Source organism: Vespula vulgaris, chromosome 6 (assembly GCF_905475345.1).
Source record: "Vespula vulgaris chromosome 6, iyVesVulg1.1, whole genome shotgun sequence".
In the NCBI taxonomy this organism is placed as follows: domain Eukaryota; kingdom Metazoa; phylum Arthropoda; class Insecta; order Hymenoptera; family Vespidae; genus Vespula; species Vespula vulgaris.
The window spans coordinates 5,319,338-5,336,110 of record NC_066591.1 but is presented as its reverse complement, the minus strand read 5'-3'; the positions used below and the strand labels follow the sequence as shown (position 1 = coordinate 5,336,110).

The 16,773-nt window shown below is 27.4% G+C and overlaps 2 protein-coding genes across 5 annotated transcripts in view; one reads left to right on the top strand and one right to left on the bottom strand.

The window, feature by feature from the left end:
* The window catches only part of LOC127064703 (dynein axonemal heavy chain 8), a 28,842-nt gene that overhangs the window by 1,166 nt on the left and 10,903 nt on the right, over window positions 1-16,773 (top strand). The window contains exons 4-33 of one of the 2 annotated variants that reach the window (XM_050996147.1): window positions 7,191-7,465; window positions 7,562-7,784; window positions 7,870-8,021; window positions 8,155-8,353; window positions 8,468-8,631; window positions 8,703-8,879; window positions 9,013-9,234; window positions 9,342-9,443; window positions 9,535-9,681; window positions 9,752-10,026; window positions 10,107-10,446; window positions 10,610-10,836; window positions 10,909-11,396; window positions 11,506-11,659; window positions 11,736-11,935; window positions 12,012-12,139; window positions 12,229-12,409; window positions 12,476-12,813; window positions 13,337-13,500; window positions 13,589-13,843; window positions 13,939-14,179; window positions 14,290-14,489; window positions 14,550-14,721; window positions 14,873-15,018; window positions 15,096-15,234; window positions 15,298-15,528; window positions 15,597-15,802; window positions 15,926-16,146; window positions 16,225-16,510; window positions 16,573-16,711. In XM_050996147.1, the coding sequence (XP_050852104.1) occupies window positions 7,334-7,465; window positions 7,562-7,784; window positions 7,870-8,021; window positions 8,155-8,353; window positions 8,468-8,631; window positions 8,703-8,879; window positions 9,013-9,234; window positions 9,342-9,443; window positions 9,535-9,681; window positions 9,752-10,026; window positions 10,107-10,446; window positions 10,610-10,836; window positions 10,909-11,396; window positions 11,506-11,659; window positions 11,736-11,935; window positions 12,012-12,139; window positions 12,229-12,409; window positions 12,476-12,813; window positions 13,337-13,500; window positions 13,589-13,843; window positions 13,939-14,179; window positions 14,290-14,489; window positions 14,550-14,721; window positions 14,873-15,018; window positions 15,096-15,234; window positions 15,298-15,528; window positions 15,597-15,802; window positions 15,926-16,146; window positions 16,225-16,510; window positions 16,573-16,711 (6,249 nt within the window). In that variant the 5' untranslated portion in view covers window positions 7,191-7,333. The remainder of the gene's footprint in view (window positions 1-7,190; window positions 7,466-7,561; window positions 7,785-7,869; window positions 8,022-8,154; window positions 8,354-8,467; window positions 8,632-8,702; window positions 8,880-9,012; window positions 9,235-9,341; window positions 9,444-9,534; window positions 9,682-9,751; window positions 10,027-10,106; window positions 10,447-10,609; window positions 10,837-10,908; window positions 11,397-11,505; window positions 11,660-11,735; window positions 11,936-12,011; window positions 12,140-12,228; window positions 12,410-12,475; window positions 12,814-13,336; window positions 13,501-13,588; window positions 13,844-13,938; window positions 14,180-14,289; window positions 14,490-14,549; window positions 14,722-14,872; window positions 15,019-15,095; window positions 15,235-15,297; window positions 15,529-15,596; window positions 15,803-15,925; window positions 16,147-16,224; window positions 16,511-16,572; window positions 16,712-16,773) is intronic. The other variant, XM_050996148.1, reaches the window with a different exon arrangement.
* LOC127064714 (diacylglycerol lipase-beta-like) lies at window positions 9-5,481 on the bottom strand. 3 transcript variants are annotated; one of them, XM_050996187.1, is made up of 14 exons: window positions 4,924-5,481; window positions 3,846-3,947; window positions 3,425-3,637; window positions 2,913-3,235; window positions 2,310-2,453; window positions 2,043-2,211; window positions 1,847-1,970; window positions 1,619-1,762; window positions 1,280-1,391; window positions 1,090-1,182; window positions 859-1,013; window positions 605-748; window positions 405-523; window positions 9-326 (listed from the first exon to the last, which is right to left on the bottom strand). In XM_050996187.1, exons 2-14 carry the CDS (start codon window positions 3,938-3,940, stop codon window positions 152-154), a joined length of 2,010 nt encoding a protein of 669 aa, XP_050852144.1. In that variant the 5' UTR covers window positions 3,941-3,947; window positions 4,924-5,481; the 3' UTR covers window positions 9-151. The 3 variants fall into 3 exon arrangements, with proteins under 3 accessions (XP_050852144.1, XP_050852145.1, XP_050852147.1); XM_050996188.1 differs by lacking the exon at window positions 4,924-5,481 and adding an exon at window positions 4,215-4,423; XM_050996190.1 differs by lacking the exon at window positions 4,924-5,481 and having other exon boundaries at window positions 3,425-3,659.

The window sequence follows — 16,773 nt, the reverse complement described above, 5'->3', positions numbered from 1 at the left end:
ATTATATATATAGGAATAATATAATAATAAATTTTATTATGTATTTTTTAAATTTACAAAATAGTATGACAATATGTATAACTACAAGGAGTCTCTTATCATTTTTAATTTAAGTAAAATATTAACTAAATTTTATGTTTTTTGAACTACATTATGGATCAAAGTAAATTGGTAGATCTTTTTGTTGTTCTATCAGTGTTGCAAGTGCTTTTTCCAAATTTTCTGGAAGATGATCTAAAAGCATTCGTGGCATTACTATCAATTTTGTAAATTCTTCTGGCTGTGCCCACCGCATTTCATATTTTTTTTCATTTTTCTTTTTCTTACTACAAGTAAATAAAAAAAAAACACATAATTATAGAAACATCAATACAAACTAGGTAACTTATTATATTTATATATACCTTCTTGTATCTGTTTCTATATGCTTACATCTTGCCAGATGTAATATAAGACCAGCATTGTAAAGCCTCATTTTTGAAAATCTTCTTTGTGAAATATCTGATGTTAATACTCTATTTTCCTAAAATCAAATCATATAATTCATTAGACATAATCCAAATACATATATTCAAGCATTCATTTACTGATATTTATTACTAACATTATTAGTAATTTCATTATATGTTAACAAAGGAGATTGTCCTGGTATTGAATTAATAATATCAGAATTTGCCCATGTTTTGTTAAGGTCTTGCTCAGGTACACCATGTAATGCATATCCAAATCCATTGAGAACTACTCTATACTATTAAAACAAAGAAAATTATGAGAATTAATGAAGTTCTATATATTAATCTTATGTTTCTATAATAAAAATTATAAATAATAGAAAAAAATGAAATTAAAGAAATACACCTTAGGTAATCGACATGCTGCAAGAGTGGCAAGCAAAGATGTTCTCAAATCTTCTGTACTTTCAACACTCAATCTCATTACAAGATCATCTCCAAGACCTATTGTTAATACAAATTCTTCTGTAACTTTAGCAGCACTTCTGCTAATAACTCCAGCTGTTTAAATAAGTTTATTTTGTATTATATTTTACAAAAGTGATGAAGAAATATTACAAACATCTCAAGACATTACCTGGTGTAGAAAATGCATAAACTCTCAAATTCGGATATTCAGGACGTAATAGTATACCCAGTAAAACGGCCACTCCAGCGCCTAAGCTGTGACCTATGACGATTTCGTAAATAAGCAATAGTAAAAGTTTCGTCATGTTACACAAAATTATTCTATCATCTAATTTAATCATAAAATTATAGTAACGTACCTGTTAATGTAAGAGTATAAGTGGGATATGTGTTAAAAGCCATTTCTAAGATTTTATAATGGTATAATTGTTTTAAAAGCGCTTTAGCTCCTAATATCATACCCTTATGTGCCTGCAAAACAAATTAAGTTTTGTTTTAAATAATACGTATGGACACACGCACACAAGAAACTTGATCGTACGTTTCGTAATAATAAGATAGATTTAAATATTAATACATAGAAAATTTTTAATTTTATATTTACTATTTAATATATTACTAGTCAGTGTAATTTCATTGAACACGTACAAAAAATTGTTTGTCTCTTTTTTGGTTTTATAAGTTATAAACACAATTACCATGCTTCCTGGAGGTAGTCCGGGACATTCAAATGTCTCGGATGCTGCAGCAATATCAGTGATTAGATCTCTCAACGATAAGGAACCTCGTATAATTATAGCGATACTAGATGTTTTATGATCGGCTACCACGTAAAAAGGTATCTGTCAATTACGTACAAAGATGTAAATTTTTTTACGATAATAATATACTTTTTTTTATTGTACCCCTTCCGTGCGTAAGCTTACCTCACATAAATGATTCTTGAAACTTGCGAATAAAATATCGTCATCTGATAATTTTGATATGTATTTTACTCCCGATAAGTTACAGAAGCAACAATTGTCGTCCAGGATGACTTTCCGTTTTTTTCTAGCAAAATATAACGATGTAACAATACTAAATCATACGAAAGATTTAAGTATGTCACGTTATGAAACTTACCGGAAGCAGCCACAGCAAGTTAAGTTCGGTATTAAACGAAAACATCCGGTGCACATATGTTGATAACAAACGAAAAATTGGCCGTAAGACGCAATCGATAATTTAAGGAAATGATATGCATTTTCCAAGGTCATCCAACTAGGAGTGTCAATAAAAATATCACGCGCATCTAAAAAAAAAAAGTTTTAATAGTTTTTTCATATTTTTATGAAAGAATCATTGGTAACTGATAGCAGTCGTCGAATGAAATTGGATCGATTTGCATACCAACGGTATATTTCGGCCGAGAAAGTAAATTTAAACTCCTCAATTCGTGCGTTTCACGTTTTTGCCGAACTCGCAGTAGAATTAAACCTGCCATAACATCAGAAGGTACTAAATCCGTTCCTCGAAATAGTGCGGTGAGAAGACCTGGAAAAAAATAATTATCCATAATGTATGGAGCAGTTTAAATTATATTAATCATATTATTATTTATGTTAATTATAAGATTTTCAACGTTTTTGATTTTTTTTTCTTAGCACGTTATGTTATTTAAAAAAAAGTCCTGCCGATATAAGAATCTGAACAAGGATGACGATGACAGTTTCTGTGGAGCAACTAGTTCCAGATCAAAATTTTCTATAAAAAGGATAAAATAAATCGTCGTAATTTCTCTTAGTAACCAAACGGGTATTCAAGACTTTTCTGTTCTACTTTTTTTTTTATTTGTTTTTAATTTTTTTTTCTTTTATTTATTTATTTTGTTTGTATACGTTCAACGTTCAACGAAATCAAGTTGTAAGAGCAGAAAAGATAATGAATATCGCTATCCAAGCTCTAATTATAAATGTGGCAGAACTTTTTATATCAGGCGTACCTATGTCTCACCAGCGACATGTTGGAAGGTCTCATTGGCTCTTTCATCCTTTCTCATCCACCAAAGGAACTTGAATCTTCGGCGCCAGATTCGCGATATCTTTCCATGTTTGCTCGAATCGTCTAGATCTTTTTCGCGTATATCCAACGAGCCGAGAGGATCGAAAACAAGAATAAAACCAAGGACGGTAAGGCCGATAAGGATCCAATTGAAAAATACCATTGCCTTTACGGTGGTCATTGTATACTGCTCCATTTCGCAATCTATGTTTTTACTGGAGATCCAAAGCGTTCCCAAAATGTTCCAATTTATTTCCGGTAGAATCATGAATATTCTGCGAATATATAGAAACGAGTAGAGTAAGCGCAAACCGGTTTTTTTACGACAATTTCCATTTCTTTCCGTTGATGATCAGATCAGCAAGTGCAAGAAGCAAAATAGTGCAATAATTGTTTTGGCAATCTTTCCCTCTCTTTCTCTTTTTGTTATTTAAAAATGTAATATTATTATATCATTTACTTACTTCACTGTGAGAAGCGGCTCAACGTACCGGCGAGCGTGTGTATCCGTTATGGATCCTCTACTGCTATATCTTATGATAAAAAGTGTAAGAATCATGACTATACTAAGAATAGTTACTTCTCCTAATAAATATACGCGGACTACATCGCCTCCTAATCGACACTTCCAGGTATTTGCGTAATATTTTACGCATCCTATTGCTATCAGGATCAACCTACAAACGTATGTGGAAAGATCTATTATAAAAAAGAAAAAAAGAAATAGAATGATCGATGATATTTATTGGATTACATTTGGGAAATATAAGAATAAATGGAAATTATAAAATGATTAATATGTTTACGTAGGCAAGAGGAAAAACGTGACGTCAATTGAGAAACACATTGATGTGCTGATTTTGTCATTCATCGTTGATTACTCACCAAGTAAGGCGTATTAAAATTTCAAACAATCCAGGGTATACGAGATCATCCGTGGCTGCCAACCATTTCCGGCCGAAAAGTTTCAAGGCTGGCATCTTGTTTCTGAAAATATTTATTTGCAAAATTTATTATACATCAATACATGAGAACAACTTTCTATTTTTATCAATCAATCAGAATATACATCACGATTTGATGAATCTACAATTATACAAGCTGTACGTAAAGAGATGTAGAATAGTGATCGTACGAAAACACTTCTGTTTGTCTACTTCAAAGCTGTAGTATTTTGAAGGTTTTTTCCATAATATTGGAAGGATAACATTTTTGTAATAACTGTTTCTTTAAAATTTGTATAATCGTGCGTACTTTACAACATATTAAATTTTAAATTCGTTGAACACTGACACGACGTAGAGAAAGTGCCAAGAGAAAGTCTTCATTTATCCTTTACATCCGAGTCTACTGATATAATAGTTTAGAATGGACCACATTGATTTATAATGAAAAGAAAATAAGAATCGAGATACATTATTTCATCATCGTTATATATAAACTTTCATCTCGACAATATTGCAAATATTTAATTAACTCATTATTGAATTTTTCAATTTATATATATTGAACTTAACGTTAATATATTTTTACGTTATTAAAATTCACTTTTAATTATAAAGTTATATTCTATTCAATGTATTATTGATAATATATACGATGATGATGCGATTAATTGTAAGAAAAATAAATCGCTTTATTGCACTTAATTTGCATAATTTGCATAATGAATGCATAATGAATGAAAAGCATTCATTAATAACGAAAACATATTTATTCATTGGATATATATTTATTATTAGTTTTATTTACACGTATATATAAAAATATTTAACGTTGTATTTAGGAATTCAGTTTGTTTACCAAATCCACTTACGGATATAATATTCTCTTTGAAATTTAAGAACCAAAGAATGTGGATTCATCTCGTGAGGATATTGTAGAGAATATAATATTTATTATTATCGATAACACTAAGAAAATATAAAATAAAGAATCGTTAATTCAGAAACGATCATCTTACCTGGTAAAAATCTCTTCTCTTTGTAACTCGATAAAATTTGTCTTCTCTCACAATTGGCAAATTGCACTTTTTTCTTTACGAACGTACAATAACTGTAGAAATCTTTTACTTTTCATAAATATATAAAAACATAACGTAAAGAAGATTTAAAGGGTGATAGTAACGGTGAACGAATAGTTAGAAAATTCTTTGAATTTCACATGTACTTTCTTTGGTAATTTCTTGAAAAAAGTTTTGCGAGAATGTTAAACTAATGGTAGAAGAAGAATATTTTTCGAGAGGAACTGCGAGCAATGATTGTAAGATGAGCACAGCGATACTCCGTCTGACTATTTGCTAAGTCTACTCGTTCACCTTGCTCTGTGACATCCCACGTTGAATTTCACGACTTGGTTGGCCGTCGATCGGTTCAGCGAATCGGCGCGAAGTACATTCTTTCTTCCTCAACCTGTCTTGCAGCACCTTCCTTTGCAACGTATAGGAAAGTATTCTTAAAAGGGAAGCTGTGTTCTCTCCTTTGACAGAGACAGAAATAAATAAATACTATATTTTACTTCGGAATTTTCTAGCGTGCGTCGGTTTTTATAAATATTATACTTCGTATTGTCTTTTTAATTTAGTATGCTAAAATATTAACGAAAATTTATCGAGAGATTTGCACGTTGCTTTATTAAATTTTATATATATATATATATATATATATATATATATATATATTGGATATACTTATAGATTAGATATATACATATATGGACTGAAGCCTTTTAATAATCGCAGAAATGATAAAATCGCAAAAGATAATAAAACAAAAGATATTATTAGCATATATATATTTGTGAACGAAGTACGTTCTTTCTTTTTTATTTACATGTCGTTACATTGTTAATTTTTCTTCGTTCCTTAGAAAATGTAAAATTAAAATAATTAAGTATCTCCTGTTTTTTCGTTCGACTTGTTTTTCGTTACTACCGTTTATACTTATTTTTATCCTCTCATTTTTTTTTAAAATATGAACTCAATTTTGCAATGATATTGAGGATAGAACGAGACCTCGAATATTTTGTACGTTCATAAGAAAAGAAAATATTGCCTAGAAATAAGAATTGTTCGGCTCTTGTCCCAATTGAATTATCCCCTACGAGAAAGATCAAGTGCAAGTAAGAATTTATTGTGTCCAGGAATTTGTTTGAAAATGACTTGAAGAACTTTCACTTGTTTTCCTCCGAACTCAAAGTCAACCTCTTCGATGACCCAGTTACTTACGTCCACGTGCACATAAACATTTATATACGTATACATGCATACGATGCATATCATGCATTCCCTCTTTCGTGTTGAATTCCATATAATTGCTGTCGCAGCTAGATGTTGCGGCATCAGCGGATCGAAAAGATAAATAATTAACCGGTTTTAACTCGTGGAGTTTCAAAATTTAAATCTGTTAATCGTTCTTATACGAGCAAAATAATAATTATCAACCTCTTAAAATATATTTTTGAAAATCTAATGAAAAAGGGATAAGAATCATTATAAAATTATTGTTATTGTATGCATTTGTGAATTTTAAAATAAGAGACGCATGACGAATCTGATTTGATAAAAGTATTCAAGGAATTTGAAATACCCTTAAAAAAACAATATAAATAAATTTTTTCTTTTTTATGTGAACCATGTATCCTTGAGTTTCGTCGAGCGTCTTGTTTTTTATTATTTGTACTTTATTATTGCGTTAGGTTTGACAGATTTTTTGTACAAAAAAGAAAAGAAATAATTTTAAATTATTCGTTAGTCTGTGATTCTCTCTACGCAGCGATTTCCATATAGTGAAGGTCATATGATGCAAATATGTATGTTTGTTCCTGGTATATAATATTATAGATCTAATTAACTATGTTTACATATAGAATGTAATTAAAACTTTAAACGTTTTAAAATTTTTAACTGTGTTTATCTCTCATTTTTACATAAATTAGATATAATACGTTTTATACGATGTATGTTAACTATATATACTACATTATCGCATAACTACATTATCTCACATATATTTTATTATTATTGTTGTTTCATTTAACTTTTAGATTTATTTAAAAATTATAAATCGGATCTAAATATATGTAGTTCAAAATCGAGTTATGCAAGATATTGCTATATATACATAAAAATTATGGGTATTATGCAATAAATTATGATTATAGATACATATTTACTTTTCTGAAACTATATACTTCAATTAAAAAATTGTACTCGTTTTATTTTATTTTCAGGCATCGATTTCCTTCGAGATGAAGTTGTCTTTTTTAAAACGATACGATGATACTAAGTTTCATTTGTTATGTATGATGAAGAATTCATTGCTAAAAGCATTTTTATTAATTCTTAAGATTGTTACATTTTATTATTTAAAATAATGTCTTTCGTAAATACGCAAAATGTTTCGCGAGATTATACGATGCCGGCGATACGGCAACGAATCGCCGAGTTATTAAAAAGAAGAGTTGCGTTAGAAAGAGTTGCTGGAGAAACTATAGAAGAACGCCTTGTGTGTAATTTAAATTTTTATATGTAAATGAATTATTTTAATTTATACGATCATCAATATTTTATTAAAGAAGCAGAATTTCTAATGGATTTATAGGCAAAATACAAAGAACAAAGAACTTTTAGACATGGTCTTTTAAAAAATACACATCAGATGGTATTGGAAGTAGCAGCATTTATTTTAAATTTAGCACCAGAAATTTTGGAAGAAGGAATTATTGACAAAGACGAGTATGTGGATACATTTAGTAATTTCTTTAAGGAAGGTGGAAAACGAGCTATTATTATACATTATCAAGAAATGACACCACCATCAATAGGTATCATGTTTTCTTGAACTTACTTAAAAGTAATGTAAAAATTATATTATCTGCCTATATTATATCTTATAAATAATTATTTCAGAATCTGGTAGATGGACACCGCAATATGAATATGAAAAGCAAATTTTGCGTTGTTGTGTAACTGATGGCACTACTGAGCAGTTCTATGGCAAATCAATAATAGTTTATCGTTTAAGATCAGATATTGAATTTGAACCAAAACATTTGATAGATGTTAGTAATTTTATTTATTAGTATTTAATTGATTTTACTTGAAAAAGTTTATCATAAATTTTTTTAATTATAATGTGAAATGAAATATATCTAATATTGTTATGTTTTTATATTTCTCTATTAATGTATACAGGAAACTTATTATGCATATGCAGAAATTAATGTTACTTCACAAAGTCCTATTGCTGCATTATCAGATTTAATTTCACGATTAAATGAACCAGCAATAAAAGCTAATGTACAATGGGGTGAACTGTCCAAGACAGAAAGAGGTTTCGCAATGGCAAAGAATTTTATACATGATTTTCGCGATTTCTGTGAATTCCTTAGTAGTATGTTGTGTTTATATTATCTAAACTATTCAATTGCATATTTAATACTGAGAATTTATATAAATTATTGCTTTTATAAAATCATACTTAATTTTATTTGTACATTATTTGCAGCAATAAATATTGATCTCCAGGGTATTGTAAGCTTTGAAGTTAATTGGGATCTTTATAATAAGTATTTGACAACACTACAAAATATAGAACTAAATGCAAAAAATCGTGAAGTTGTTGAAAGGGGAGAAAGCAATGTTCAAATTTGGATGAAAACGATGGAACGAGTTAGAATTTTTTATCATATTATAATTTATATTTATAAGAACATGAATATTATATTTATTTTTCGTATTAGGCAATTGTTGAAAGCCAGCAATTACGAAGAGAAACCGAAGTAATTGGACCTACAGGTGAACTTGCTTACTGGAGACGATTGCTTATTCGTTTTTCATCAATTATAGAATGTATTAAATCACCATATACTCAAGCATTTATTGAATTATTGATTCGTTCAAATTCTAAATTGATGAAAGTATGTATATTCACTATTTATATTTTTTGAAAACTTTCATACAAGCATTTTCACTTATGTTATTATGTTTTCCCACATATTAATTGTCTATTAATTTTTTATTTAAAATACATTATGTATTGTAATTATATAGAAATGGAAGAGATTGATCAACCATGTTATAACAGTGCAAATATTAGCTCAGGACAATGTAACTTATTTATATGCTTTAGAAAAATTTACTAAACCATTATATAGATTAGATCCAACTAAAATAGGAAAATATTTACCTGCACTTATGTATGTTATACGTATGATTTATGCTACATCAAGATTTTTTAATACAAGAAGAATGGTAACAGCTGTATTTGTAAAGGTACAGTATTTTTCAAGTTTTTTATTAAATGATTATTATTATAAATAATATTATATTTATATTTATATTATATTATAATTATAATAATATTATATTTATATTTACAGATGACAAACCAAATGATATTAGCTTGCAAAGGATATTTAACACATGATGGTACATTACAGATTTGGCATGATTCTAAATCTAGCATGATATCCAGGATAAAAGTACTTTCTTAAATCTTTATGATATAGATTTTATTTGTATAGGTTTCTAATTCCAGAATTAGTTTTTATTATTTACTATACTATTTCTTAGGATTGTATTGCTCTTTACACACAATATCATGAATATTATGATCAAATGTGTATAAAAGTAAAAGAAAGTGCTGATGAAAAACCATTTGAAGTATCAGATATGTATGTTTTTGGAAAATTTAAAACTTTTAAAAAAAGATTAATAAAAGTGAGTGTTTGATGATTGCGTTATATATATATATATAATAATTTTAATAATAATTATATTTTTATTGTAGATCATGGATGTATTTGAAATTACTTTGACATACTCTATCCTCCAAAGTTCTACTCTAGAGGGAATAGATACATTCAATGCTAAATTTATAAGTTTTTTTCAGAAAATTTCCTCAAAAAAATATGATCCTTTAGATCATAGAAAACCCTATTTCAATTCAGATTATGACGAGTTTAAGCATGATGTAGCAAAAACTGAAATCGAACTTAGAACATTTTTTTATGATACTGTATCTTTAACACCAAATATTGAAGCAGCTTTGAACATAGTCGCGAGGTAATAGTTTACTATATTAATCTTTTACAAAATCATATTGCTTATTATTTAATTTATATGTAATTTTATAATTTATATAGATTTCAGAAATTAAATTTAAAGTGTTTAAGAATTGATAGGAAATATTTAGAACTTACGAAAATATATCAAAATGAAATAGAGGAAATGCGAGATAGATATAACGAAGATAGGTCTTCTCCACCAATACCGCGCAATATACCATCTATCGCTGGTAGAATATTTTGGATACGACAATTATATAGACGCATTGAAGCACCAATGAATGTGTTTAAAATTCGTCAACGCGTTATCACTCATGAATATATGCAAAAGTGTATCAAAATATATAATGCTATAATCAGTGTTTTTATACATTATGAAATAATATATCATAAGGCATGGTATGACTCTTGTGAGATTGTAAGTATAAAATAATAACAACTATATATATATATATATATATATATATATATATATATATAAAATAATATATATAATATATATGTGTATAATTAATGTATTAATTAATATATAATAATATGTATATTATTGCATATCTTCTACTAATTAATATTTAATTTAGGTTCGATTAGCTTTATCAGCTCCATTGCTCGTACGCCATCCAAAAACAAATAAATACTGTTTAAATTTTGATCGTTTTATTGTGGAGGTAATACGAGAATCTGAACATATGTCTAGATTTGGATTGGAAGTACCTGATTTTATACAAATTATAACATTTTGTAAAGAAAAGATTTTTTCTTCTTATAATGAAGTTAGAAATTTACTTGAAGAAAATGATGCATTAAGGTATGTAATATTATACATATATTTTAATTTAACATAAATATTAATAAAGATTTATTTTATTGTAATTTTCAGACGATCTATACCGATTATATTTTTAAATTTGATAAAAATTGTATTGGTTGATCTTGAAATTGCTTTTCAACCATGTTTATCAGTTGTTTCTTGGGCATCCTTAAAAATATCAGATACTTGTGCAGATATTAAAGTAAAGCTTTTGGAATTACACAATTTTATTAAGGAAATAAAGGATATGAAAGAAGCAAGAGTAGATGAAATGCTGGAATTAATAAGTGGCACAATATTATTAAAAATTGATAATTACCCAAAAACTCCAACTGATTTTTTAAAAGATAATATACATTTTATTAATATTGTTGCTCACGATTTGGAAATTAAGTCATCAATGGCTGAACAAGTTGTTATACAAATTATTAATAAATTTATGGACTCTATTACTGATCCTAATTTTCAAGATATTAAATATGATTGGATGGATCCTGAGCAATTGACTAAACCAGTTGGATCTGTGACAAAGTTAATCAGTGGACCATATGAAACAGGTACATATATCTATCACATGTAATGAATGATAAAAACGGTTCTGTTTCAATATAGTTTTCTGCATACCAGAAATGAAAGTTCTTCATGTTTTATAGTACTAATATTTAGGTTTTGCTCCTGTTTCTAAAATTATTAATATAACTCAGATACATAATGATTGCATGGAATTATTTGCATATTTTAATAATAAAATGATGGAAGCTTTGGTAAAATGTACTAAAAGTTCCCTCGAATTATTGAGAAGAAGAGTAGAAATAACAGGGTATTATTAAAAATTCTCATATAATAATTTGTCAAATATTATATGTTTACAATACTTTGATTTTTTCTTTCTACAGACCTTTACTTAATAAATTACATGATAATGCACTCATGTTCACACAATTTATCTTGCAAATTCCAAATATTGTAACAATGCCATCCATAGAAGAATTGCAAAATAATTTTGAACAAGTTATAATGAGTATAATAGATACTCATAAAAGTATTATTTTATGGGGACAGCGATATAATTTGCCTAATAAAAAAAATTTTAATGGTAACATGATTTAGGAAAATGAATAAAAATTTTAATGAATATTGCTAATTAAGGCCTATTTTTGTTTCACTTATAGAGAATGCTATCAAAAATTTAAAAAATTATTATTCAGTAATTTCTGATCACAAAGAAGTTATTCGAATTACTATGGGTTTACAAGGTATTATTTTAATGTTGAAGGATGATATTACAAGTCTTGGCAATGTAATTTTATTAAATAATGTATATTTAAAATGATATTATCTTTATAACATAAAATTAATTATTATAATATATTTTCTTTTAAATAATAGTCATATCTAAGATATTCATATATATGGGATGAGAATAAAGAACAAATAATACGTGAATTTGTTGAATCCGAACCAATAACTCAAGAAATAAAGGAAAAGTTTTTAGAATATGAGAATTTGCTTACAGAGATTCAAAATCTTCCAAATATACATACTGTTGGTCCTATAGAAATTAGAATGGGTATAATGATTACACTGATAATTTATTTACATTTTATTTTAATTATAATTTTCATTAAATTTACAGAAAAATTGAAGCTTGCCTTTTCAATAGAAGCAAGTTCATGGAAAAAATTACTAGGATCTACATTGTCCCTTAACTATAAAAATAGATTGATGAAGATTAGTGACTATATTAATGAAAAAAATAAAATTCTTCTTAGACCAATAAGAGATTTAGAGGATGTACGTATTGCCATGAGATGTTTGAGTAATATACGAGATGATTTTATAACTTTTGATATGGAATTGATTTTAATTGAAGAAACTTATACTTTGATGGGATATTTTAATATTGATATATTGAAAGAAGAACAAGATATAGTTGATAGTTTGCGTTTCGATTTTAACAATATGTTGAATATGGTATAGAACCTATTATGATATTATAATATATACACACGTTATATGCATATACAATCTGTAGATTTGAAAATTTCCAATGTAAATATTTCGAAAATAACTCATTTTTGGGAAGAATGTTGAATTCCAAAATTTCACAGTTCCAAGAAGGAAATAAAAATATCTTATTTATTTTTTACTTCTTGGATGCTTTTATATTTATATAAAGATCAACTTTTCTCTTGCACATAGAAACTTTTTATAGATTGTAGATTTTTATTCTACAAAAAAAAAGAAGATAATGCAAGATATTTACATAGGAAGTTTTTGAATAAACATGCTGTATATATAATATATGAAAATATGTTTTTTCCATATTATTGGTATACTAACATTTTATTACTGAATTGTAAAATGAAACTATAGTTTAAATAGATGGTTAAATGATAATTTGGAAAAGACATACTTTTATGTGATCTGTGCAAAATATGTTGTAAATTGTAGTTCGTAATTATTAAAATTAATAAAAAATTAAATATCTACATAGGCAAAGCAAGTTCAAGAAACTATATGTGAGATGCAAGAGCCATTGAAAACAGAATTAATACAAGGTGTTGCAATTCTTATAGAAGATGTTGCACAATTTGATATGGATTTTGAATTAGAGGGCCCTATGGTTGAAGGAATACCAGCTGCAGAAGCTAGTGAAAGGTTTGTTGTTTAATATTTTACAGATATCATGTACTTTATTTTATGTAAAAATTATTATCATAATTTCATCCTTATTATTGAATAATAGAGTTGCAGCATTTCAAGCACGTTTTGACGAGTTATGGAATAGATACGAAACTTATAGTAGTGGTGAAACTTTGTTTGGAATACCTGTAAGAGAGTATCCTGAATTACAACACAGAAAAAGAGAACTAAATTTGTTACAAAAATTATATTCATTATATTCACAAGTTATGCGAACAATAGATAGTTACTACAGTATAGCTTGGTCTGATATTGACATTGAATCTATTGTAGCTGAATTAACAGAATTTCAAAATAAGTAAGAAAGAATAATAAAAGAGAAATTTATAAGTATTTATTTTTAACAAATATTTGATAAGTGTAATTAATGTTTCTATTATTATTTAATTTTAGATGTCGGAGATTACCTAAGGCCATGAGAGAATGGCCTGCTTATATCGATTTAAAGAAAAAAATCGATGATTTTAGTGAGACATGCCCATTACTTGAAATGATGGCAAATAAAGCTATGAAAGCTCGGCATTGGGAACGGATGTCCAAGTTATGTCATTTCTTCTTTGACGTAGAATCTGAGGCATTTACATTAGCAAATGCCTTAGAGGCACCTTTATTAAAATATAAAGATGATGTTGAGGTATATTTCACATATTAGATTTAAATTAATTTTATAATTCATTCAGTATTCATGATTAATATCATTGTCATTATACGTTATGTATGCTTTTATTCATGTTTACATTTTAGGATATATGTATTAGTGCAGTGAAAGAAACAGACATAGAGCGTAAACTGAAACAAGTGATTGCTGATTGGGCTGTTGTAAATTTACAATTTTCTCATTTTAAACAAAGAGGAGAGTTATTGCTTAAAGGAGTCGAAACAGGTGAAATAATATCTCAACTTGAAGACAGTTTGATGGTGATCAGTTCTTTAATGGCAAACCGGTATAAATTTCATTATATTTGTATTAAACAAAAGATATTTATATATAATATATTTTATAGATACAATGCATATTTCAAGAAAGATATTCAATTATGGCAAAGGAAATTAAGTAATACATCAGAAATATTGTCCACGTGGTTAACTGTACAGAATTTATGGGCCTATTTAGAAGCTGTATTCATAGGTGGTGATATATCAAAGCAACTTCCAGCTGAAGCAAAACGCTTTAATGTAAAGTAAAATAACAAATAGTTAAGAAAAAGATAGTTTATAAAAAATATTTTAAAATATCGTAATAGTTAAATATCTTTTATTTACAATTTTATTTATTAATATATATGATAGTATAATAATATTAAAATATACAAATTTATTAAAATAGGCAATTGATAAGTCGTGGGTTAAAGTTATGAACCGTGCACGCGATAAGCTAAATGCAGTGGAAACGTGTACAGAAGATGAAACGATGGGTCAACTCTTACCTTATTTGTTAGAGCAATTAGAATCTTGTCAGAAATCTCTTAGTGGGTGAGTTAATAGAATTAAAAAAATATGATACAAACACAACAATTATATGGTTTAATATTAAAATACTATTCAAACAGATATCTGGAAACCAAACGTGTTATATTTCCAAGATTTTGTTTCATATCTGATCCAACATTATTGGAAATTCTTGGACAAGCTGCTGATTGTCATGCTATACAAAATTATTTAGATGGTTTCTTTGATAATATTGCAAAGGTAATTAAATGTTTATAATATATAATGAATTTTATTTATTAAATATATCTTTATTTTCATTAGTTGGAATTTTCTGAAAAGGATTATGAAAATATTATAGCAATGTATTCTCGCGAAAAAGAGAAAGTCGTACTTGAAAAAGTAGTTGTATGTTTAGGTGGTGTAGAAAATTGGTTAAATATGTTACTGTCTGTACATCAATTGTCTGTTGCTGCTGTAATTGCACAAGGAATGAGTTTGTTAAATGCTCCTGATTTTGATTTAATAACATTGATAGATAATTCTGTATTGCAAGTAATGAAGCTTTATAAAATATTATTGAACAAACATATATTTTTTACTAATACATAAAATTCAATTAGGTTGCATTGCTTGCACTTCAAGTTATATGGACTCGTGATGCTGAAGCGGCAATGAATGCATCAAGACGAGATAAAACCATCATGCGTAAAACTAACGAGTGGTTTTTAGATTTATTAAATGCTCTAATAGAAGTAACTGTAAAGGATCTCACATCATATACTAGAAAAAAATATGAGATATTGATTACAATTCATGTACATCAAAGGTAAGAAACAAATAGTTTTATAGGAAAATGTATAAAATATTTTATTGTAAAATGTAAAATGTATACTTTACTATTTTTTTTAATGTATAATCTATTTTAAATACAAAATACAAAATATTGCAGAGATATATTTGACGAGTTATATCATTCTAAAATTCGAAGTGTACAAGATTTTGAATGGTTGAAGCAATCTAGATTTTATTATGATGATGATAAGGAACAAATTCTGATTAGAATTACAGATGTAGAATTCATCTACCAAAATGAATTTCTGGGCTGTAACGAAAGACTCGTTATTACACCTCTGACGGATAGATGTTATATAACACTTGCACAAGCCGTTGGTAAACATTGCAAAAATATAAGTTTTATTGATAATATATTATATGCTATTATTATTATGCTTATTTATTATTTATTAGGTATGAATTTTGGTGGTGCACCAGCAGGTCCTGCTGGTACTGGAAAAACAGAAACTACAAAAGATATGGGAAAAGCATTAGGAAAATACGTTGTCGTATTTAATTGTTCTGATCAAATGGATTTTCGTGGTTTGGGTAGAATAATGAAAGGATTGGCACAAGCAGGTATTTGGGGTTGTTTTGATGAATTCAATCGGATAGAATTACCTGTACTTTCTGTTGCTGCTCAACAAATAGCAATTATACTTAATGCAAGAAAGGAAAGAAAAACAAATTTTCTCTTTAGGTAACATTGAAACAATATTTAATTATACTTAAATCAAACCTTGATGTTAATGGTATTTACAGTGATGGTGATACATATAAACTTAATTACGAAGTTGGAATATTTATTACAATGAATCCAGGCTATGCTGGACGACAAGAATTACCAGAGAATTTAAAAATACAATTTAGAAGTGTAGCTATGATGGTCCCAGATAGACAGGTAATTAACATTTTGTATATTTTTATTAGACTTTATGCATAAACTTTATTAATCTTGATATT

Coding starts and splice junctions, on each gene's coding strand:
- LOC127064714 (XM_050996187.1), bottom strand. CDS start 3,940: ATGCCAGCCTTGAAACTTTTCGGCCGGAAATGGTTGGCAGCCACGGAT. Junction 2,212..2,309: donor TCGGCCGAAATATACCGTTG/GTATGCAAATCG, acceptor TTTTTTTTTTAG/ATGCGCGTGATATTTTTATT. Junction 327..404: donor ATAGAAACAGATACAAGAAG/GTATATATAAAT, acceptor ATTTACTTGTAG/TAAGAAAAAGAAAAATGAAA.